General features: G+C 31.4%; 2 protein-coding genes across 2 annotated transcripts; one reads left to right on the forward strand and one right to left on the reverse strand.

Annotated features, from left to right (window-relative positions):
• Positions 1-1423: 1423 nt before the first annotated feature.
• On the forward strand, positions 1424-2548 carry LOC123203416. The gene is made up of 3 exons (XM_044619778.1): positions 1424-1623; positions 1741-2071; positions 2120-2548. Exons 1-3 carry the CDS (start codon positions 1424-1426, stop codon positions 2546-2548), a joined length of 960 nt encoding a protein of 319 aa, XP_044475713.1.
• An 8079-nt stretch (positions 2549-10627) lies between these two features.
• Positions 10628-12223, reverse strand: LOC123203564 (chalcone synthase 2-like). The gene is made up of 2 exons (XM_044619987.1): positions 12046-12223; positions 10628-11622 (listed from the first exon to the last, which is right to left on the reverse strand). Exons 1-2 carry the CDS (start codon positions 12221-12223, stop codon positions 10628-10630), a joined length of 1173 nt encoding a protein of 390 aa, XP_044475922.1.
• Between the last annotated feature and the right edge of the window lie 8012 nt (positions 12224-20235).

Raw genomic sequence — 20235 nt, forward strand, 5'->3', positions numbered from 1 at the left:
TCATGAATACTACTGTTTGAATACCAAGTACAATATAATAACAATAAGTTCCACAATATACATAAAAGTTGCTTACCCTGGATTACTTCAAATGATGTTGAATTTTTGCTCTAAGTAGCAAGTTTTTTTCTCAAGAGCTTGGATACCTCCTTTACATGTTGGGATCTTGCATGGACATATGCCAAACTTTTTTAAGCAGATGAACCATTTTTAAGGACACTAGGAGTCACACGTACTTTTTGCATTGCCCCTCACCCTGAGTTCAACATTGAATTTAGATTGTAGAAGTGCTAACAAGAGGATTCTACTTTTACCATTGACGGCTTAAAAGATGAAAAGCTGCATGAGGGAGAACTAAACCCATTTTCACTTTATGCACTATGAGATGAATGCGATGTTTTACATTTTCTAAAAACTTTATATATTAAAATTTAAAAAGAAAAAATTTCAATGAAACTACTAAGGAGAATATAAAAGTACCTTCAATCTTCACCTTCCCATAAGTCTTCTAAGGTTTCGTAGTAGCTTCTTTGCAGACTAACTCAGGAGAAGTTTTTTCCAGTAATACTTTATGTAACCAATGATGTCAAGGGGTAAAGAATAATATGGTTAAAATAGGCACTTCAAGAAAAAAAACAAATTCATGTGGGTACTACTAAACAATACCAGAATTTTCAAGCACAAAATAATTCAATTCACGTGAGAAATGCAAAGAACTATCAAGAAATTATAATTTATTTCAGCATATATTTAATTTTGGTCATCTTGTCTTGGTACAACCATCTTCAATATGCAAAAGAATTGGAATAACACAAGAAACTTGTGTCCAAGATATACATATATATGTACACATATATATTTGTGTGTGTGGGCGTGTGTGTGTGTATACACATATACACATATATGTATGTATGCATAGTGGTCAACTTTATTGACTAAACGCTATTTCTAATGAAGCTGAGTGAAGTATGCAGCTGCTGGAATTTATTTTTGATATATTGAAGATGTTGACAAACTTTCTTATCCATTTTTAGTTGTTTTAGTTTGTATTTAGTTGGAATGTAACCAATGCAGTCTTGGAGTTGTTAGAGCAGGTAAGTTTTTGGTTTGCTTTGTAAGAAATTGGATGGCTTAGCTTAATTTGAGCTACTGTGTACTTGTATTAAGTAAGATAGGATGTATATAAATATATTATTGAAATGATGGAAAGCAGAGAAGTGACTTTTTACAGCCAAAAAGACTTCTTCCGTTCCAGCTCTGTTTTTTCTTCTTTTCTCTGCTGTTTTTGCGTTTTTTCATGCTTTCTTGGCATACAAATCTCCATTAAAAACCAACAATTGGTATCAGAGCCTTCTGTCTTTGTAAGGACCTGTGTCAAGGAAGATTTGTAGAAGTGTTAGAAAGAAGGAACTCAGCAGTAACTATGTCTTCCAGTAACTTTACAGGAGTGACTGCACCAGTTTTTTCTGGTGAAAACTATGCAGCCTGGGCAGTAAAAATGAAAGCCTATTTGAGAGCTTCCGATTTGTGGGATGTAGTTGAAGTGGATAAGCAACCAAATCCACTGCTTGAGAATCCAACACTGAACCAGATTAAACATCACTCTGAGGAGACAGCAAAGAGGTATAAAGCTTTGTCTTGTATCCATTCTGCTGTTTCAGAAATTATGTTTGCAAAAATCATGGTCTGTGAAACAGCAAATGAGGCATAGGATAAGCTAAAACTAGAGTTCCATGGCAGTGAAAAATCAAAGCAAATGCAGATTTTCAACTTGAAAAGAGAGTTTGCTTTACTAAGAATGAAAGATGGAGAATCAGTCAAAGGTTTCATTGATAGATTGATGAAGATAGTGAACCAGCTCACTTTTCTTGGAGAAATCACTTCTGAAAGTAAGGTTGTGGAGCAAGTGTTAGTAAGTTTACTAGAAAAATTTGAAGCAAAGATTTCCTCCTTGGAAGATTCAAAGGATATGAGCACTATGACCATTTCAAAATTGTCTAATTCATTGCAAGCTGTGGAATTGAGACAAGCCTTTAGAGATAATGTTACAGTCTCTGAAGGAGCATTTACAGTAGCCCAATCATCAAAAACATAGGCTGGTTTCAGTTCAAACAAGTAGTATGTTAACAAGAAAGGAAAGGAGAAGAAGGATGGATATGTTAAGAGGCAAAGAGGAAAGAAAGGCAGATTCTCACCTTGTCTGCACTGCAAAAAGACTAGCCATACAGAAAAGTATTACTGGTATAGACCTGAGATTCAGTGTAGAGGATGTAAGGAGTTTGGTCATATGGAAAAGGTGTGCAAGAACAAAGGAAAAACAACTCAGCAGCAAGCTAAAGTTGCTGAAAATTTGCAAGAGAAACAGGAGCATTCTGAAGAGCAGTTGTTTACTGTAGACTGCCATAATGCTCAATTTCATCCTCGAAATTGGCTACTGGACAGCGGATGCACTAATTATATGACTTTTGATAAAAGCCTTTTTATCAACCTTAGAAAGAGCAAAATTTCCAATGTCAAAATTGGAAATGGAAAGCTGTTGCAAGTGTAAGAAGTGGGCACAGTGGCTATCAAAACAATTTCAGGTACAAGATTGATCAATGTTGTGCTACTTGTTCCTAATATTGCCCTTAATCTACTGAGTATTAGTCAAATGTTAGAAAATAATTATTCTCTAAAATTTGACAATAAAAAATGTCATGTGTATGACTCAAAAGGAGTAGAAGTAATGATGGTAGATATGATGCATAGAAGTTTTTGCTTAGAGCTAAATGATGTGAATGCTCAAGCACTTGTTAGTAGTGATGATGAATCAATTAAATGGCATAAAAGATTGGGCCATTTTCATGAACATGGACTCAAATTGATGACTGAGAAAGAACTTGCTGTTGGAATGCCAAAGGTGGCAATGATGAGGAAAATTTGTGAAACTTGTCAATTGGGAAAGCAAACAAGGTTTGCTTTTCCAAGGAATGAAGCATAGAGAGCCAAGGAGAAGCTCCAGTTAGTGCACACTGATGTGTGTGGCCCTATGTCAGAAAATTCCTTAAATGGCAGTAAGTATTTTGTATTGTTCATAGATGATTTCAGTAGGATGTGTTGGGTGTATTTCATTAAACAAAAATCTGAAGTTATTGATGTGTTTGTGAACTTCAAGAAGTTTGTAGAGAATGAATGTGGATGCAAACTAAGAATGATAAGAAGTGACAATGGAGGAGAGTATACTAATGAAAAATTTGAGAAATTTTGCAAAGAAAATGGTATCTAACACCAGCTCACTGTCCCATATACTCCTCAACAAAATGGGTTGAGTGAGAGGAAAAATAGAACTATTATGGAAATGGGAAGATGTCTTTTGTTTGAAAGCAATCTGCCAAAGAAATTTTGGGCAGAAACAGTAAATACTGCAGTCCATTTGCTCAATAGGCTGCCAACAAAAGCATTAAAAGATAGAACACCTTATGAAGCTTGGTTTGATTCAAAGCCAAATGTAAGTTATGTAAGAATATTTGGTTGTGTTTGTTAGACTTTTATTCCAGAAGTGAAGAGAGAAAAATTGAGCAAGAAGGCTGAGTTAGGTATATTAGTGGGCTATAGTGACAAGTCCAAGGCATATAGAGTACATCATCCTTCAAATGGTAAAATTGGCATTCACAGAGACTTAAAGTTTGATGAAGAATCAGTATGAAATTGGGAAATAAATGCAGCCCAAAGGAAGATAAAAGAGGAGCCAATTGTGCACAATGAAAGAAAAACAGAAAGTGAGCAGCAAAATAGTAGTGATGATGAAGATAAAGCAGTCAAGATGAAATCACTTGCTGATATTTATAGCAGGTGTAATTTGGCAATGACTGAACCTGCCAATTATGAAGAAGCTGCAAAGTTTTCTGGTTGGAGGGCAGCCATGCAAGAGGAGATAAAAATGATACAGAAAAATGAAACCTGGAAATTGGTTGAAAGGTCACTTGATAAACATGTTTTAGGTGTCAAGTGGATTTACAGGACAAAACTAAATGTTGATGGTTCTGTAAACAAGTTAAAGGCAAGGCTTGTAGTGAAAGGTTATGCACAAAATGAGGGTGAAGATTATTCTGAAACCTTTGCACCAATTGCAAGGTTTGATACTATTAAACTTCTAATTGCATTGGCTACTCAAAAGGGCTGGTTTCTTCATCAATTAGATGTCAAGTCAGCTTTTCTCAATGGTGACTTGAATGAAGAAGTGTACATAGAGCAAGCTCCTGGGTTTGTGAGAAAAGGAGATGAAAGGAAAGTGTGTTTGCTGAAGAAAGCCTTATATGGCCTGAAACAGGCTCCAAGAGCCTGGTATAGCAGAGTAAACACTTATTTGGTGAAGCTTGGTTTTGTGAAAAGCTTGAATGAAGCTACATTATATGTGAAGTCAGAAAATGATGATGTGTTAATAGTGTCCTTTTATGTGGATGATCTTTTAATTACAGGTAGCAATGCAAATCTAATCACTTGGCTGAAACTGGAAATGCAAAATGCATTTGAAATGACTGACTTATGAAGACTCAATTTCTTCCTTGGCATTGAAGTTTTGCAATCAGAATCTAGGATTTTCATTAGCCAACAGAAATATGCTAAGGAATTAGTGAAAAGGTTTGGTATGGAGATTGCAAAAGGGGTTGACAATCCTCTTATAGTAAGTCAGAAACTGAAAAAGAATGATGGATTTCCAGAAATTGAATCTGCTGTCTTCAAAAGTTTGATAGGATGTTTGTTTTATCTAACAGCAACTAAACCTAATATAATGTATGCAACAAGTTTGCTTTCAAGGTTTATGCAAAGACCAAGCCAAGAACATTTTAAAGCAGCAAAAAGGGTCCTCAGGTATGTTAAGAACTCTGCTGATCTTGGAATATTATACAGCAGAAATTTGGAGGTCAATTTACATGGGTTTGTTGATAGTGACTGGGGTGGCTCAATGGATGATTTAAAAAGCACCTCTGGTTACATTTTCTCTCTTGGATCAGGATCAATCTGCTGGAATTAAAGAAAACAAAGTGTTATTGCTCAATCTACTGCAGAAGCAGAATATATAGCTGCTACTTCTGCAGTAAATCAAACCATTTGGTTGAGAAAGATATTAGGTGATTTGCATGAAAAACAAATGAATGCAACACCTATTTATTGTGACAACAAGTCTGCTGTGGCTATAACTAAAAATCCAGTTTTTCATGGCAAAACAAAGCATATTAAGATCAAGTATCATGCAATAAGGCAAGTTGAAGAAGAATTTGAAATCCAGCTAATTCATTGCAGTTCAGAAGAGCAATTGGTTGACCTGTTGACAAAGGTTGTTAGCACAAATAAATTTGTTCAGCTAAGGAACAAATTGGGAATGGTAAGTAAGTTTGTCAAGGAGGAGTAATGAAGCTGAGTGAAGTATGCAGCTGCTGGAATTTATTTTTGATATATTGAAGATGTTGACAAACTTTCTTATCCATTTTTAGTTGTTTTAGTTTGTATTTAGTTGGAATGTAACCAATGCAGTCTTGGAGTTGTTAGAGCAAGTAAGTTTTTGGTTTGCTTTGTAAGAAATTGGATGGCTTAGCTTAATTTGAGCTGTTGTGTACTTGTATTAAGTAAGATAGGATGTATATAAATATATTATTGAAATGATGGAAAGCAGAGAAGTGACTTTTTACAGCCAAAAAGACTTCTTCCGTTCCAACTCTATTTTTTCTTCTTTTCTCTTCTGTTTTTGCGTTTTTTCATGCTTTCTTGGCATACAAATCTCCATTAAAAACCAACAATTTCTACCATTTTGCCAGTAATTAAACTGTTGTCCAAGCCTCCTCTACTTGGGTACATCGTAAAAAAGATACTAACCCTTCACCTCTTTGTCCATAAACAGTTGGAAGATAAAGAACTCCTTGTTGAGGTCCTATAATGTGGCTATAATATTTGTGTTGTCACATTCACGTCTCTACTTGTTATGACCTATAGTTGTAACTGTATATCACAAGCAATATGCATGAAAGCTACAAGATTCTTCCCCCAAAAAGTAATGACATTTCAAAATTTTAAAAAAACTGTGAATCTTATTCACCTACACCATAATATTTTAAAATTTCTAAAACCGATTGAACCCATCTTACATATCAAAAATATATGAAAAGAAAAAAAAGGTCGAAGAGCATTCACCCAAATTCACTTCGCAACAGTGCCCACTCATTATTCAAGAAGTAAGAAACTTCTTTCTCACAATCCTTTGCTCATGAGTTTAAGCACAAACGAATACATGCATCATAGAAAATGACAGCACACCATGGACATGGCCCACTGAGAACAAAGCATACAGAAAAAAAAGAAGAGGAAATTAAAAATAACCTGAGAATTGGATGGTATTTACAGTGCATTTGATAGTATTTGAGTTAAGGTTCATAAAACGCGTTAAAAATCCTGAGTCAACAAATTTGCCTCTTACTAGTATAGCAATCTAACCGACCTTGCATGAAAAGTGGGTAAACGAGTACGCAAGGAACTTGTGAATAAATCTAATCCGATGCCATAATCAGTCCTAGATGCAATTGCAATTTAGTCACACCATTCAAGAAAATGAAAGCAAATACACAATTATGAACACGCACAGTCTAGTAGATAAGTCAAGAATCTCATATCGAGTGCTACCTCGTGTGGGATAGCAACAAGAGTACTTTACGTTTTTGGATAATTTATAATTTCATATTCACTTGAATTTGCAGAATAAGGTCACTCCGCCCTCTAACTGTTGTGCTCACCAACTTGTTCTATTTTTGAACCAGTGTCAACAAAGGGAGGTGCACTAGAAATGCCAAAATAAGAATGTTTCAAATACTGTCATTGTCAGCCACCCAACTCCTGCAAGCACATTTTCATCTGAATACAACAGCACGTCAAACTTCATATGGATCCAAATAGCTAAAAAGGAGAAATTATTCCATATGCATGTTAACATAAGTTCAACAAAGTCTTACACTAGCAGTCTTTAAGTGATAAAACACAACTAATTCAATACATCTTCTGTCTACTAACCGTTCGATGCAGAGCCAAGAACCAAAAACTTGTAATATATGCCTGAAAAATTTAGTTTGGTGACGTCTCTTAGTTATCGCACATCATTACTTAATTGGCCAAAATTTTCTTTTCTTGATTTTGATTTATTGTTCAAATTATGTAGTATTTCAATTATTTATTAAATTTAAACATTAATTACCTTTTCTAATTACGAATTGGGAACAGAAATTGGTTAGTCTATCAATAATTTAATAGTTAACATAATTATCCGAAAGCATTTTCACCAGTTTTAGGGTTAAAAAAGTTTAGTATGATAATGTTTTGCTAGTGAACCTAAACCAATAATTAACCCCCCAATTTACCACAGTATGTGTACAAAAAGTTCCAATGGGTCGTAACACAACCAAATGTCTCCTAAAATTCTTCATCTCTATATCACCGTCGGAAGCTCAAAAAAGAACTGATAACAAAGCTTAGCTTCCCCAAAGCACGTACCAATCAAATAATTTCTATTACATTATATCTCCAACCTAGATTATAAGCTCTGCATATGGTGAGGAGAAAATTAGTAAGAGCAAATTAACAAGTTCTCTGCTATAAGCATGTTCAACATATAGAGCAGTACAAACAACCATTCAACATGTAGATGCCTTGTTTATATCGTCGGGCATTGGATACTTATATCAAAGAAAATAACTTCATTTCAGCTCCTTTGTGAGTAGTTTCTATTTTCTATTACCAATAAGTCACTCATATTTTCGCCATAAACTGTCCAGATAATGTTCATCAATTCTTATATAATTGTAATTCCACACATTCATATTTACATGCTTACAGTTTGACTCACATTTGTAACAAATGTTAAATGTAGCTTATACGAGACTCATTCGGCTTGATATTGCTTTTACTATAAATCAGGCCACTCAACACTTATCTGCTCTTACCCATAGGGACATACGTGCAGTCAAACACATTTTCCGCTATATTAAGGGCACCCTATATCATGGTCTCACATTTCATCATGACTCTACTACTCATCTCCTTGCCTATTCTGATGCTGACTGGGCTATTGATGTTTCAACACGTCGCTCTATCACTGGTGGTTGTGTGTTTCCTTGGTCATAATATTGTTTGTTGGACTGCCAAGAAATAGGCTACTACGTCCTACTCTAGTGCTAAGTCTGAGTACCAGGCACTCGTACATGTGATTGCTAATATTCGGTGGTTTTGTTATCTTCTACGAGAGCTCGACATTCCACTACACCCATCTCCACTTATGCTTTGTGACAATTAGTCTGCCTTGCATATGGTTGGCAATCTAGTGTTTCATGCTTGCACACGGCATATCGACATCGACCTGCACTTCATTCGTGATTTAGTTTCCCATGGGGCCATTCGACTTCAACATGTCCCTACCTTTTCTCAGCTTGTTGATATCTTTGTCAAGAGATTGTCTCGTGAACGTTTTCTTTCCTTATGTGTTCAATTACAACTTCAAGTGCTACCACAGCAAATGCGAAAGGTTGTTAAATAATATTTACTTTCCCTTTCGATCTGATTTTGATTCTTATTGGATCTAATTCTGATTTGATTTGATTTGATATTGATTATGATTCTAATTTGATATTATTTTGATTTGATGTATATTAGTTTTCGCAGGATTAAGTTAAGTAAAACACATCACTATATATTAGGCTTAATTCCAACAGATCTAGATATTCCGTCAAATCATGCAAATCAGTTCATCATGGCCATGTGTACCTATTTAAACACGTATCTCAATCAAAATCCACTATATTCCAAATTATACAAATAATTCTTTTTAGATTCCATAAACCAATTTAAAATTCATCAAACATATATAATTTGTAAATATAATAACTACTCCTACTTACCTCTCTTCCAAACCAAAGATATTGTTGCAGAATTCCTTCTTCTCATCGGAAAATCACCTCTAGAGTGTTGCAATTCACATTGCTAACCGAGGTATATGTTTATCAATTTTTTTCAAAGAAAATGTTGTGTTATGGAAAGGTAAATGACATACGAAAATGTGTCTTCTTAAATAAAATTCAAATCAAATAACTATTGAAATGGCCATGCATTGTCACTGAATGGTTTTTCAGCCTCTTTAATTATCTAACATGACTCAATATCCATTTTTTCCACCTGCTATGGCATGAGTAGGAGTGCACCTTCATGTATAACTGTTAAAAAATCTTTCATTTTTTCAACACTTAGACAATTTCACATTTCTCAGTATCATAAATAACTCGTAAAATAGTAAAATGACTAAAGTAACCTTGCTACTTACTAGTTAGTGTTACACTTCAACCTCTGGTCTTGAAATCCCTTCAACTACTAGCCTAGAAATGCATTTTATGATTTGATCAATCAAACATCTATAAAAAATAAATAAATAAAAGGAATAGCTAAGACCAAGTATGTCAGAATATAACTACAAAATTCTTTAGAAACAATCTAACCTAAGCTCAACAAGATCAGTTCCAAAAAGTGATACTGTTTAGGTTATATGAAATAGAGAAGAAGTTTGATTTAAATACTCAGGTTTGGAAAGTAAAATGATGACACATGTACCAATGGTAACAATGCACCTATAATTTAAAAATCAAATCAAATAAGGAAAAAACAAATGCAAATTGTTCATGTAAAAATCTACATTAACGTGAAATATGTAAGATAAGAGGTATTATTTCATGAAGGGAGTGAAAATGAATGGAATTGACATTGTAATTATAGGTAGTTTTAAGCAATAGAGAAAAGAAAAAGGTTTTTAAATGATTCACTGCTAGGGAGTCTATATCCTTTGTTATCTCATTGATTTTCCTAGCCAAAATTTGATAAAATAACTATAAATGATCCAAAGTGCTCTTGGAAATCTTTTTTTTTCAAATTGATCCCTTCAACCGGTGTACAATTCTTCGTTTATAAGACCAAGAGGTTGACTTAATTAAGTAAACTACATAAGAGATTTGTTCTAAATCTTAATAAAATCAATCTAGTTTTCTAGATAGAAATTATTGATCAAGTTATCTCAGTAAAATAGGGGATAATTACACCATGAGCATTATCTCATATCTACTAAACATAAGGATAGAATGTGATTAATTACATCACAAAATTATTAAGATTCATCCATCCAGTGTTTGAGTTAATTTGCAAATAAATGATGTGTCAACCATAATATGTTGCTTACATGGCTAGCTAGCTCTAGGCACCAAATGGAATCAAAATAGAAAATAAAAACTATTAGAACTATGTTAGAAAGAAAAAATGTTGGGGTTTGTTCAAATATTTATATATCCCTGGAACTCTTAACGGGTAAATAACAACTTTGATTAATTGCATATTTAACACACTTTGTGACTTTGTGTGCATTATCATTAGGGCCAATTTTCCGATTGCTCGTATTCGGTTCATGAGTCTTTTTTATGCATTCACCACATGTTAAAATATATTAGGCCACGTCAAATTATAAATTTGACTTTAATAGTTTCCTTTATTTGCCAAAGTTCACAAAACGCCACACAAATACAATTTCTTTATTGTAAGTAGAAAACAATCCCAAATCAAATCAAATAAGCCCTTAAGCAACATTAATACTATGGAGGACCAAAGTCTCAATAGTAAGCCCAGGACCAAACCCAAAAAGCACTCCCCATTCCAATCCCTCTCCTGTAGTCTTTGACCCATTTTCAATTGAGTTCTTTCTCATTTCATCCAAAACAAATAGCACAGTCACACTGGACATGTTACCATACTCTGCAAGCACATGCCTAGTAGCACGTAGCTTCTCCGGTTCAAGACCCAACTTTGCCTCTATTTGGTCTAAAATTGCAGGCCCACCAGGATGTGTTGCCCAAAAGATTGAGTTCCAATCAGAAATACCTAAAGGTTGGAATACCTTATTCAACCTCTCCTCGATATGATTTGCAATAAGGTCAGGAACTTCCTTTCCAATGTGAATGGTAAGCCCATGCTCACGAATACTCCCACAAATAGCCCCAGGGCAATTAGGCACTAATGTTGGGGCTGCAGAAACCAATTCAAATATAGGTTTTTCGAGATTAGGAATTGGATCTGCACCAACTATAAGTGATGCTGCGCCATCTCCGAACAAAGAATGACTCACAAGAACATCGAAATCAGTTTCAGTAGGACAATGGAAGCCAACAATAGTTACTTCAACACAAACAATGAGGACACGTGCATCTTTAGTGTTCTCAGCTAAGTCCTTAGCTATACGAAGTATAGTCCCACCACCATTACAACCTTGTTGGTATAACATAACTCGTTTAATAGATAAATCAAGGCCTAAGAGCTGAACAATTTGATAGTCATACCCAGGCATATATGGTCCCATAGTGCTACAACAGATTAAGTGAGTGATTTTTGATTTGGGTTGCCCCCATTCCTCAATGGCCTTGATTGCTGCTTGCTTCCCTAGTTCTGGTATCAATGTTGCTGCCATATCTTGTCTAGTATCCAATGACGGTGCCTTGTATGTAGCAATGTTTGGGTTTTCTTTCAAAACTTCTTCTGTTGTGTACGAATGCCGTTTTTTTATTGTGGTTTTATCACCTGACATAAAATCATAATGTCATTATTTTCCTTTTTCGAATTAAATTTAACAACTCGAATATTCTCAACACAGAGAGATATAAATGCATACAATAGTACCTTTCAAATTAAGTATTATCTTGGATTGATAACGTATTGTATCTTCTTGTGAGTATAAAAACCCTTCAAAATTCATGCACTTTGGTTCTAATTCATCTTGTTTACATAAAATGATTTTCTATTTTTCAAATTATCAAAAAACAAGAAGTGCATTATCTAATGGTTATTAATGGTTTTAAATAACCATTGCATTGATTCTAAGATAAAAGAGGTCGTCAATGTATATTCGCAAACTTAAAAGATTATTAGATAATTTGTGTAGCAAAATACTTAGAACAACAAAAACTAAAGAAAATAATAATAGAGAAGAGTAATATTTCTTACACATGCGCTGCATTTTGTTTTTGACTGATTTCAAGTGCTCAGAATTGGTCATACGAAAGTAACGATCTGGATATGTGCTGTGCTCATGAATAACTGGAGGATTTGCCGTTCCAATTGCCAGGATGGTGGCAGTGCCTTGAGCACGTTGAGCCTTGCGAACTTCCTCCACAGTAACCATTTTTTCTCTCCAAGAATATAATTAATGCTACTGTGTTGAAGTTCTTTGAGCCTTGGTGAGGAGGAGAAGGAGGAGGATTCATTTATATACACAAATAGATTGAATTTTAAAATATTATTCATGCATCATGATGTTTGTTTAATAATAATTCTCAAATAACATGGAGAACGACTCCAGTTAGAATATCTGAGAATGCAGATTCGTAGCATTAATTTTAGTTCAAGTTAAAGAGCTGGTTTGCAGAATATTTTTGTATTAAAAATTTCTCCATGACCTACCATGATTTCATAAAGAATAGTTTACCAATTCTCCAAATATGTATGCCTCTAATTAAGTCCAGCCAGATCAAATGATTTATTTTATAAATTTAACTTGATTACTTCTTAGTTAAAGGTGACAATTTTTAACATGATCCGTTAACTTGACATAATATAACATGAAAAAAATTGGGTTTGAGTTGAGTTTTTTAAATACAATTTATTTTGAATCAACTTAACATAACTTGAAACTAAATCGAATAGTGTTAGAGTTGATATGAAAATAGTCTGAATTTACTCGCATATTTGAGGAAATGTTATTTTGATAGATTTTGTTATGAATAAATTATAGATATATTGAAGTACAATATCAATAATAATTGAAATTTTTACAAATTAAATATAATTAAATTTTTTTGATAATTGTAATTATTTATATTATTTTTTATTTTTATTTAAATATATTATTTTATTATTTGTTATTGAGAATGTAATTTTGTTCATAATATTATTAATGTGCTCTAAAACTGTTAGTATGTAATTTTTAAACCACTTGTAAACATGATAAAATATTATATTATGTATTTTATTAATAGTACGTAAAAATAACTTCTAGAAAGAAATTAAAATACTAAAAACATTTAAAAGAGTGGCAACCATAAACAATTTTAGCTTAATTTAGGTTTATCAGATCAACCTGAACATTAAAAAATAGATTAGAATTAAAAATTTTGATACAATTGTAATTTAAATTAGATTAAAATTAAAGGTTTTTAATTAAAAATTTAAACTAAAACAATACAAATATGGCTCACTAACATAATCTATTTGGCCTATTCCTAATTTTAGTTTCCAAGATAGTTTTCTTTTTTTCAAGCATATCTTTTTGGATATTTTTCTTTATTTTTTTTGGAAATTTTGTGAAGTTAAGATCTAAAGAATTTCATAAATATAATGTTGCCTTAGCAATAAAGCGGTGGCAGCACATGTTTGTAGTCAATGGCCCATAAATTGTGTCATCCGTCTCTTACACGTGGCCAAGGGTAAAGTTTGTCGTGAAGTATAATTAGGCTTTAAAAGTTGTCTAATTGAAATGGCTAAAAAGTGACTTTTATCCGAGTTTTAGTTTAATTTTAAAAGTATATTCATAATAAATAAAAAATTTAAATACTCATTTATAAATTAGTTTTTATTAAAATTTTTAGTTAGAGACAAGAGTAAAATTATCATTTTACTATTAAATTTTAAAATTTTAAAAATTAATATTATTCCCTCATAGATTTTAAAAATAAATACTTCACCGAATTCTTAAAGTTTAAAAAATTTAGATTTCATACGTAGAGTTTGTTTCCTTTCTCTTGCCACCATCTTCATCTTCAACAACCATTGAATCCACCATAAACTGTTGCCTTCAAAGTTTTCTCACCTCTCCAATCATGCGTCGACAATGATATCCAGACAAATCATCTGGATGCGTTATTGTCCAAACAAAGAGATCTGGATTCGCAGTAGAGAGTACAGAGAGCAAACATGTAGCAGAGAGCACAAATTTTGGTCGAAGATTCCAATATTTGGATTCGGTAAGATGAATGAGAGAGTGAAGTCGAATCATCAATTGAGTGTGGTTGCTATTCTGTCGAAGAGGAAATTTGTCATCGGAGAGGATGGGTGGGAAGTGGAAGCTGGCCGGAGAGGAACTTCATTGTTAGGGACGCATAAAAGAGAAACCCTAGAAGAAAAAATGTAATTTTTTAACATTTAATTATAAGAGAAATTATTTTTTTTTTTAATCTAAGAGAGAAAATGATATAAATTTTTACAGTTTTAAGATTTAGAAATAAAATAACGATTTTACTTTTATATGTAACTGAAAATTTTAATAACAATTAGTTTATAATAGAGATGGCAATGAGGAGGGGCGGGGAGGGGATATCAATCCCCGTCCCCGTAAGGGATATCAATCTCCGTCCCCGCCCCGTCCCCGTTGCAGGGATAAAAAATAATCCCCGTCCCCTCCCCGCGAAGGAAAATCTCCTCCCCATCCTCTCCCCGTCCCCGCGGGGAAAAATCCCCTCCCCATCCCCGCCCCGTCCCCGTGGGGAAAAATCTCCTCCCAATCCCCGCCCCGTCCCCGCGGGGAAAAATCCCCTCCCATACCCATAAATATAAATTTTAATTCTTTTATATATTTCAATAAATAAAATAAATCATATTTTTTCAAAATATCACTTGCTACAAGAGCTATAAAATATTCTTTGTTATTTTAGTTCAAATATAAAGTTTTCATAAAATCTAACAATATGCAATAATCAATCTCTTCATTAGTAGCTCTTCATGTATGTGATTTAGGGTAATTTTATAATAACATTAAATTTAACACTTTTCATTCACTTCAATTGATTTTATTAAGTTTATAATTTATTATTTTTTATGTGTAAAACCTAGTGGATTGACTAACTAAGTTTTGAAGTTGAAATAAAATTAATTTGGTGCATTTACATTTTATGATAATGAAATTCTAGGTTTTTTTTAATATATTAGATTAATAGTTTAGAAATTAGTAAAAGCTAATAATTGATAATTCAAAAATTAGTAAAATTAAAGTTATAGTTTTAATAAATCATAATGTAAAAATTTCTAAAACTTAATAGTTTAGAAATTATTATATTAATATATTAGATTTAGGGGGTGGGGCGGGGCGGGGCGGGGACACATGTATCCCCGTCCCCGATTACAGAGATTTTTTTTGTCCCCATCCCCGCCCCTTTCCCCGTTTTTATCGGGGAATCCCCTCCCCGTTGGGGTCGGGGAGGGTCGGGGCCCCTAAAGTCGGACCCAAATTGCCATCTCTAGTTTATAAATAAATATTTAGATATTTCATTTATCACAAATATGATCTTAAAATTGAGTGAGAAATACTCGTTTGGCCAATTTAAATTAGTCAACGACAGCCCCTATTGTCCCGACCATTTTTGGCTGCGACCAAGGCTCACCCCATTGAATGGGTTAATTTTTTGTTTACAAATTTATCCCTAAATTATTTCTACTTCTCTCACTTTATTTTTCTCCACAAATCATAAAATTTTCTAGATTTCAACTGTCATCGTTTCTCATTACTACATTTTGTAGGTAATTAAATTTTATTTTCTTGAAGAGAGATTTTTCATGGTTCTAAAAGAATGAAAAGATCATTTCAATAAATTGATTATAAAATTAATTTTTCCATAAATTGTTTCATTAGGTTATCAATCAAACAAAAAGTATATTCTTTTGCCGACCTTTGAGTGAAAAATCATTTCAATGAGTCAATTAATGTGTTGTTGACATCATAATAATTTTGGTGGGAGTGAACAATTTTATTCAAATTTTTATTTAAGAATTATGGTAAACAATTGCTTTTAGCTGTCTCTTATTGGTTTAATTCAGTTTAGCCAGACTTTGATTATCGTAGAATGATTATCTATATTTATTAGTTTTTTTATCTTCATGTAATTCTATTGATTTACAATATTTTCTTTATTTTGGTTTTTAATTTTATTAATACATAGTTGATTTTTTTTCATTAGCTAAGTACTATATTTTGTTACTTGCTTAGTCAAGTGAAGAACATGAAGCACATGGGGCTAATAAGTGGAAAGAAAGCAAATGGGTTCTATGAAAAAATGTTGAACGAGTTTCAGTGCAAAGAATATCCCTGCATGCAAAGCAATGTGTTTTACATACTAGAAAGTAAAAACCTATACAAAAAAATAAACAACTTACAATTTTATTAAATATTAAGATTTTTTTTTCAATTTTATCAAATTATATAATTAATTAATTAATTAAACAAATTTTTAAGTTGTTTTCTTACTGTTAATATATTTTTTCTTACTTATTATTTTAAATAAAAATAAAAATATTTTCAATTAAAATTATTATTAAGTATAAAATTATAACAATATTAAAATTATCTTTATAATTTTTTAATATTTATAATAAAGATAATAATTAAATTATTATATATTATTTGTCACATTTTCTTGGTGTTATCAATATATTTTATTACCTTATAAATTATATAAGATAATGTTTATAATAAAAAATATATTATTAAAATAATTTTTGATTACCTTGAGCTAATCACCCTTTAAAAAACTTTAAAAAATAGATTATGAAGAGATTTGTACAGATATGCGTGGCCACAACTTAAATAATTTTAACCATCAATATTTTAAAAAATTGGAATGGTCAATTCAATCAGTTGAACCAAAAAATAAATGGTGATCCAATTTAATTTTTATATTATTGTTGATCAATTAAAGAGTCAATCAAAACTCTATTAAAACCAATAAACCGCCTTATTCCTAAAACCCAAAAAAACCAGGTTTCGAACTTTACTCACAAACATTATTTAATAATAAAATGGCCAAAGGACTATTTCCCACCCAAAATATATTGATTTCTCAAGGTCTTTTATATTAACTTTGAAAATTTTATTTACCTAACTATAGGCAATTAAAATTAATAGTTTTAAGGACAAAATTATTATTTTATCTGTAATATTAAAAATAAACTTAAATTTTATTTTATTTTCTCCCTTTAAATTCTAAAAACTAACAATTTCTCCTAACCCAAGTTTTTAAAAACAACATTTTCCCCCATAAGGTTTCTAAACTTTTAGATTTAAATTTTTCGATGACGATCGATGACTTCTCTTCCTCCCTGGCATCTCTTCCTTCTAACCGTGTTCCTTCTTGTCCTCTTTGATTAGGAAATTGCTAGTTTCTAGCGTTTAAAGGAGGAAATTGATATAACTAATGAACTCAGTTAATTTTAACTATCTATAGATAGATTAATGAGATTTTCAAAGTTAACGGAAGAAAATTTGGAAAATTAACATACTTTGGAGGGGAATAAGCCTTTTGGCCTAATAAAATTTAAAATATAAAATTAATTAAAGGCCAAAGGACTATCTCCCACCTAAGTTTAGGTGCGATTTTAAAGTCATATCTGTAGGGTTTGAAAATCTCAAAATCTCATCTATTGATTAATTGAAATTAAAATTTCTAATTAAATACAAGGGTTAAGTCGTTATTTTATTAATAATATTAAAAAATATAAAATTTATTATATTTTTCTCTCCTAAGTTTTAAAAACTAACATTTCACCCCTCCAAAAGCTTTTAAACTTTGAAAAATCACATTTCCCCCCCAAAACCTTTGAATTTTTTTCTTCCCCTCCCACCACTTTCTTTGGAGATCTGGAAAGGACGATGATGAAGCTTGTTCACAGACGAAGAGACCTGGATCTTTTCGTCAGCAAAGAACGAAGAGATCTAGGCGAAGAGATTCCAGATCTCTTCTCTCAGATCTCGCCAATCTCTTCGTCTCCGACGAAGAGATCTGTTTCAGATTTGTCTGCGTGCGTCGACCATCAGTTTAGGGTGGAGAGTGAAAGTTAACGGCGTCAGAGATGGTGGCCAGAGAGGTGAAAAAAAAATTTGAAAGGAAAATATAACTTTTTAAAGTTTGAAAACTTTAGTTAGGGGTGAAATTGTTAGTTTTTAAAACTTAAAAGGGAAAATATAATAAATTTTATATTTTTTTAATATTATTAATAAAATGACAATTTTGGCCCTCTTCTTAATTGGAAATTTTAACAGCGGTAATGTCATAGGTGAGATTTTGAGCTTTTTAAATTTTGTTGGTGTGACTTTGAGAATACACTTAAACTTGGGTTGGCAATAGTCCTTTGGCCTTAATTAAAAGTTAAAAGTCTAAAACCTACCATCAAAAGCCTAAAACTTATTAGGTTACAATTAGACTTGCCAGTAAAGCATAAATTCAAGAATCAAAAAGTTAAAAGAAGTCTAAAAGTCTAAATTCTAAAAGGACTTAAGACCTAATATGTTAACTGCAAAAGTGCCGAGCTCGATACCAACAGCCATCAGCCAGCTAGCCTTAATCTTTTGATGCAATTGAGGTCAGCCTTATTCTTTTTCATGCAATTAAGGTTACTCTTCTTTAATTTGCAGTGATTCTGCTTTGCTTTGTTTTCTGTTGTTTTTGTTTGATCTTTCTTTTATCTTTGGACGTGATACAGTTGTGCTTACGTGTATGATCAACTGGAGGAGCTTGAAGAATCAACTGAACTCTGGCTTTTGGAACTTTCTCGATTAAAGGTCTAAATTTATGTTTCAAAGAAGAAAGTAGACTTGGTTATTCCAAATAACTGTGCAGAGTTGCATTTAATGAAATTTATATGATTTACCAAAATTTGTTATAGAGAAAACTTTAATTTGAAAGAATTTCTAAATACATAATGATTTGTGCTATTAAAATTTAGAATTAAGAATTTATAATGAATCAAATACAGTTTATGTGAAGTATTTGTGCTCTAATATTATGTATTGTATTATAAATAAACATATTTAAAGTCGTGTTGGTTTTTTATAATAGTAAATTTAAAAATATTTGATAAATAACATTTATATTAATTAATTAAATAAATGTATATTGTGTTATGAAATATTAATTCAATCTTTCATGATTATTTATTCAATTATATTAGGTTAGATTAAAATTGACTGATTAAACCAATTAAACTGTGAATTAATGAGATAACCAATTTAATTACCTATCCAATTTTAAAAATATTAGTGACAATAAAAAGTACCTTAGTCACGAACTCTAATTTATTTAGTGACACATAAATAAATAGTAATAATTATTAATACTCGTGAAGATTTTGATTTAAAGAGAGAGGGGATTACTTTGTTAATAAATATATAATAATAATTCATATTTGCTTTAGAGTAAATAAATATTATTCTATTAATTTATTTTTTATTATTGATGTTAATTTATTTGATAACTTTTTATTAGTAATAGTAATTTAACAAATAATATAAACAATAATTTAATTATTATCTCTCCCTCATATATAAAAAAATTATCAAAATTATCATAATTTTAATACGATTCTCACTTTAGTTATTAATATTTTGAGACAAAAATATTCTTACTTTCATCATCAACCACATAAAATATTTAAATAAAATAATATTTTAATAATCTTTTATTACATATCATCAACCACAATAACTTTATATATATATATATATATATATATATATATATATATATATATATATATATATATATATATATATCTTTATTAAATATAATAATAATAATAATTTATATTTAATAATATTTTAAATAATCTATTTTGTTTTGTGATAATAATTCATTTGTTGTAATATAAGATATTCTCCTAATCAAATGTAACTTTATGAAAATAAAAAATTCCGATAGAATCATAACGATTAATTCACTTATATTCATTTGAGTACACTATAGATAGATATGATTTATGAGTTCCAAAAGTTGATTCCAGCAAGAGGAAAAACAATAACTAATTTCAATCATACATATATTTATTTATTTTTATACGTAGAGCATTATTCATTATTATCATTTAGCAAATCAAGAAAAATGAAATGTCCCTATTGTATTGTGTGATCTTAATTAATCACATATCTGAAATTTCTATACGTATAAATTGAATTTATCTTATCTTTCTAGTGAGCATATTTAATTATATTATTTATTGAATCTATTCGATCTAGATCCAATATTAGAATAGAATGGCCACTGTTACAGTTATTATTATTTCTATTGGCTTGTGATGTGAGACATTTATCAGTCTCCCTCCGATCTCCAAGATGCAGATAAAGAAAAGAAATTGGAGGAAGAAGTCAAAGTCAAACTC

This window comes from Mangifera indica, chromosome 19 (assembly GCF_011075055.1).
Source record: "Mangifera indica cultivar Alphonso chromosome 19, CATAS_Mindica_2.1, whole genome shotgun sequence".
In the NCBI taxonomy this organism is placed as follows: Eukaryota; Viridiplantae; Streptophyta; class Magnoliopsida; order Sapindales; family Anacardiaceae; genus Mangifera; species Mangifera indica.

Bases quoted from the DNA above. Each gene is read 5' to 3' on its own strand.
- LOC123203564 (XM_044619987.1), bottom strand. From the start codon at position 12,223: ATGGTTACTGTGGAGGAAGTTCGCAAGGCTCAACGTGCTCAAGGCACT. The intron at 11,623-12,045 runs GTAAGAAATATT...ATTTTATGTCAG, and splicing joins AAACAAAATGCAGCGCATGT to GTGATAAAACCACAATAAAA.
- LOC123203416 (XM_044619778.1), top strand. From the start codon at position 1,424: ATGTCTTCCAGTAACTTTACAGGAGTGACTGCACCAGTTTTTTCTGGT. The intron at 1,624-1,740 runs GTATAAAGCTTT...GTTCCATGGCAG, and splicing joins TCTGAGGAGACAGCAAAGAG to TGAAAAATCAAAGCAAATGC. The intron at 2,072-2,119 runs GTAGCCCAATCA...TCAAACAAGTAG, and splicing joins TCTCTGAAGGAGCATTTACA to TATGTTAACAAGAAAGGAAA.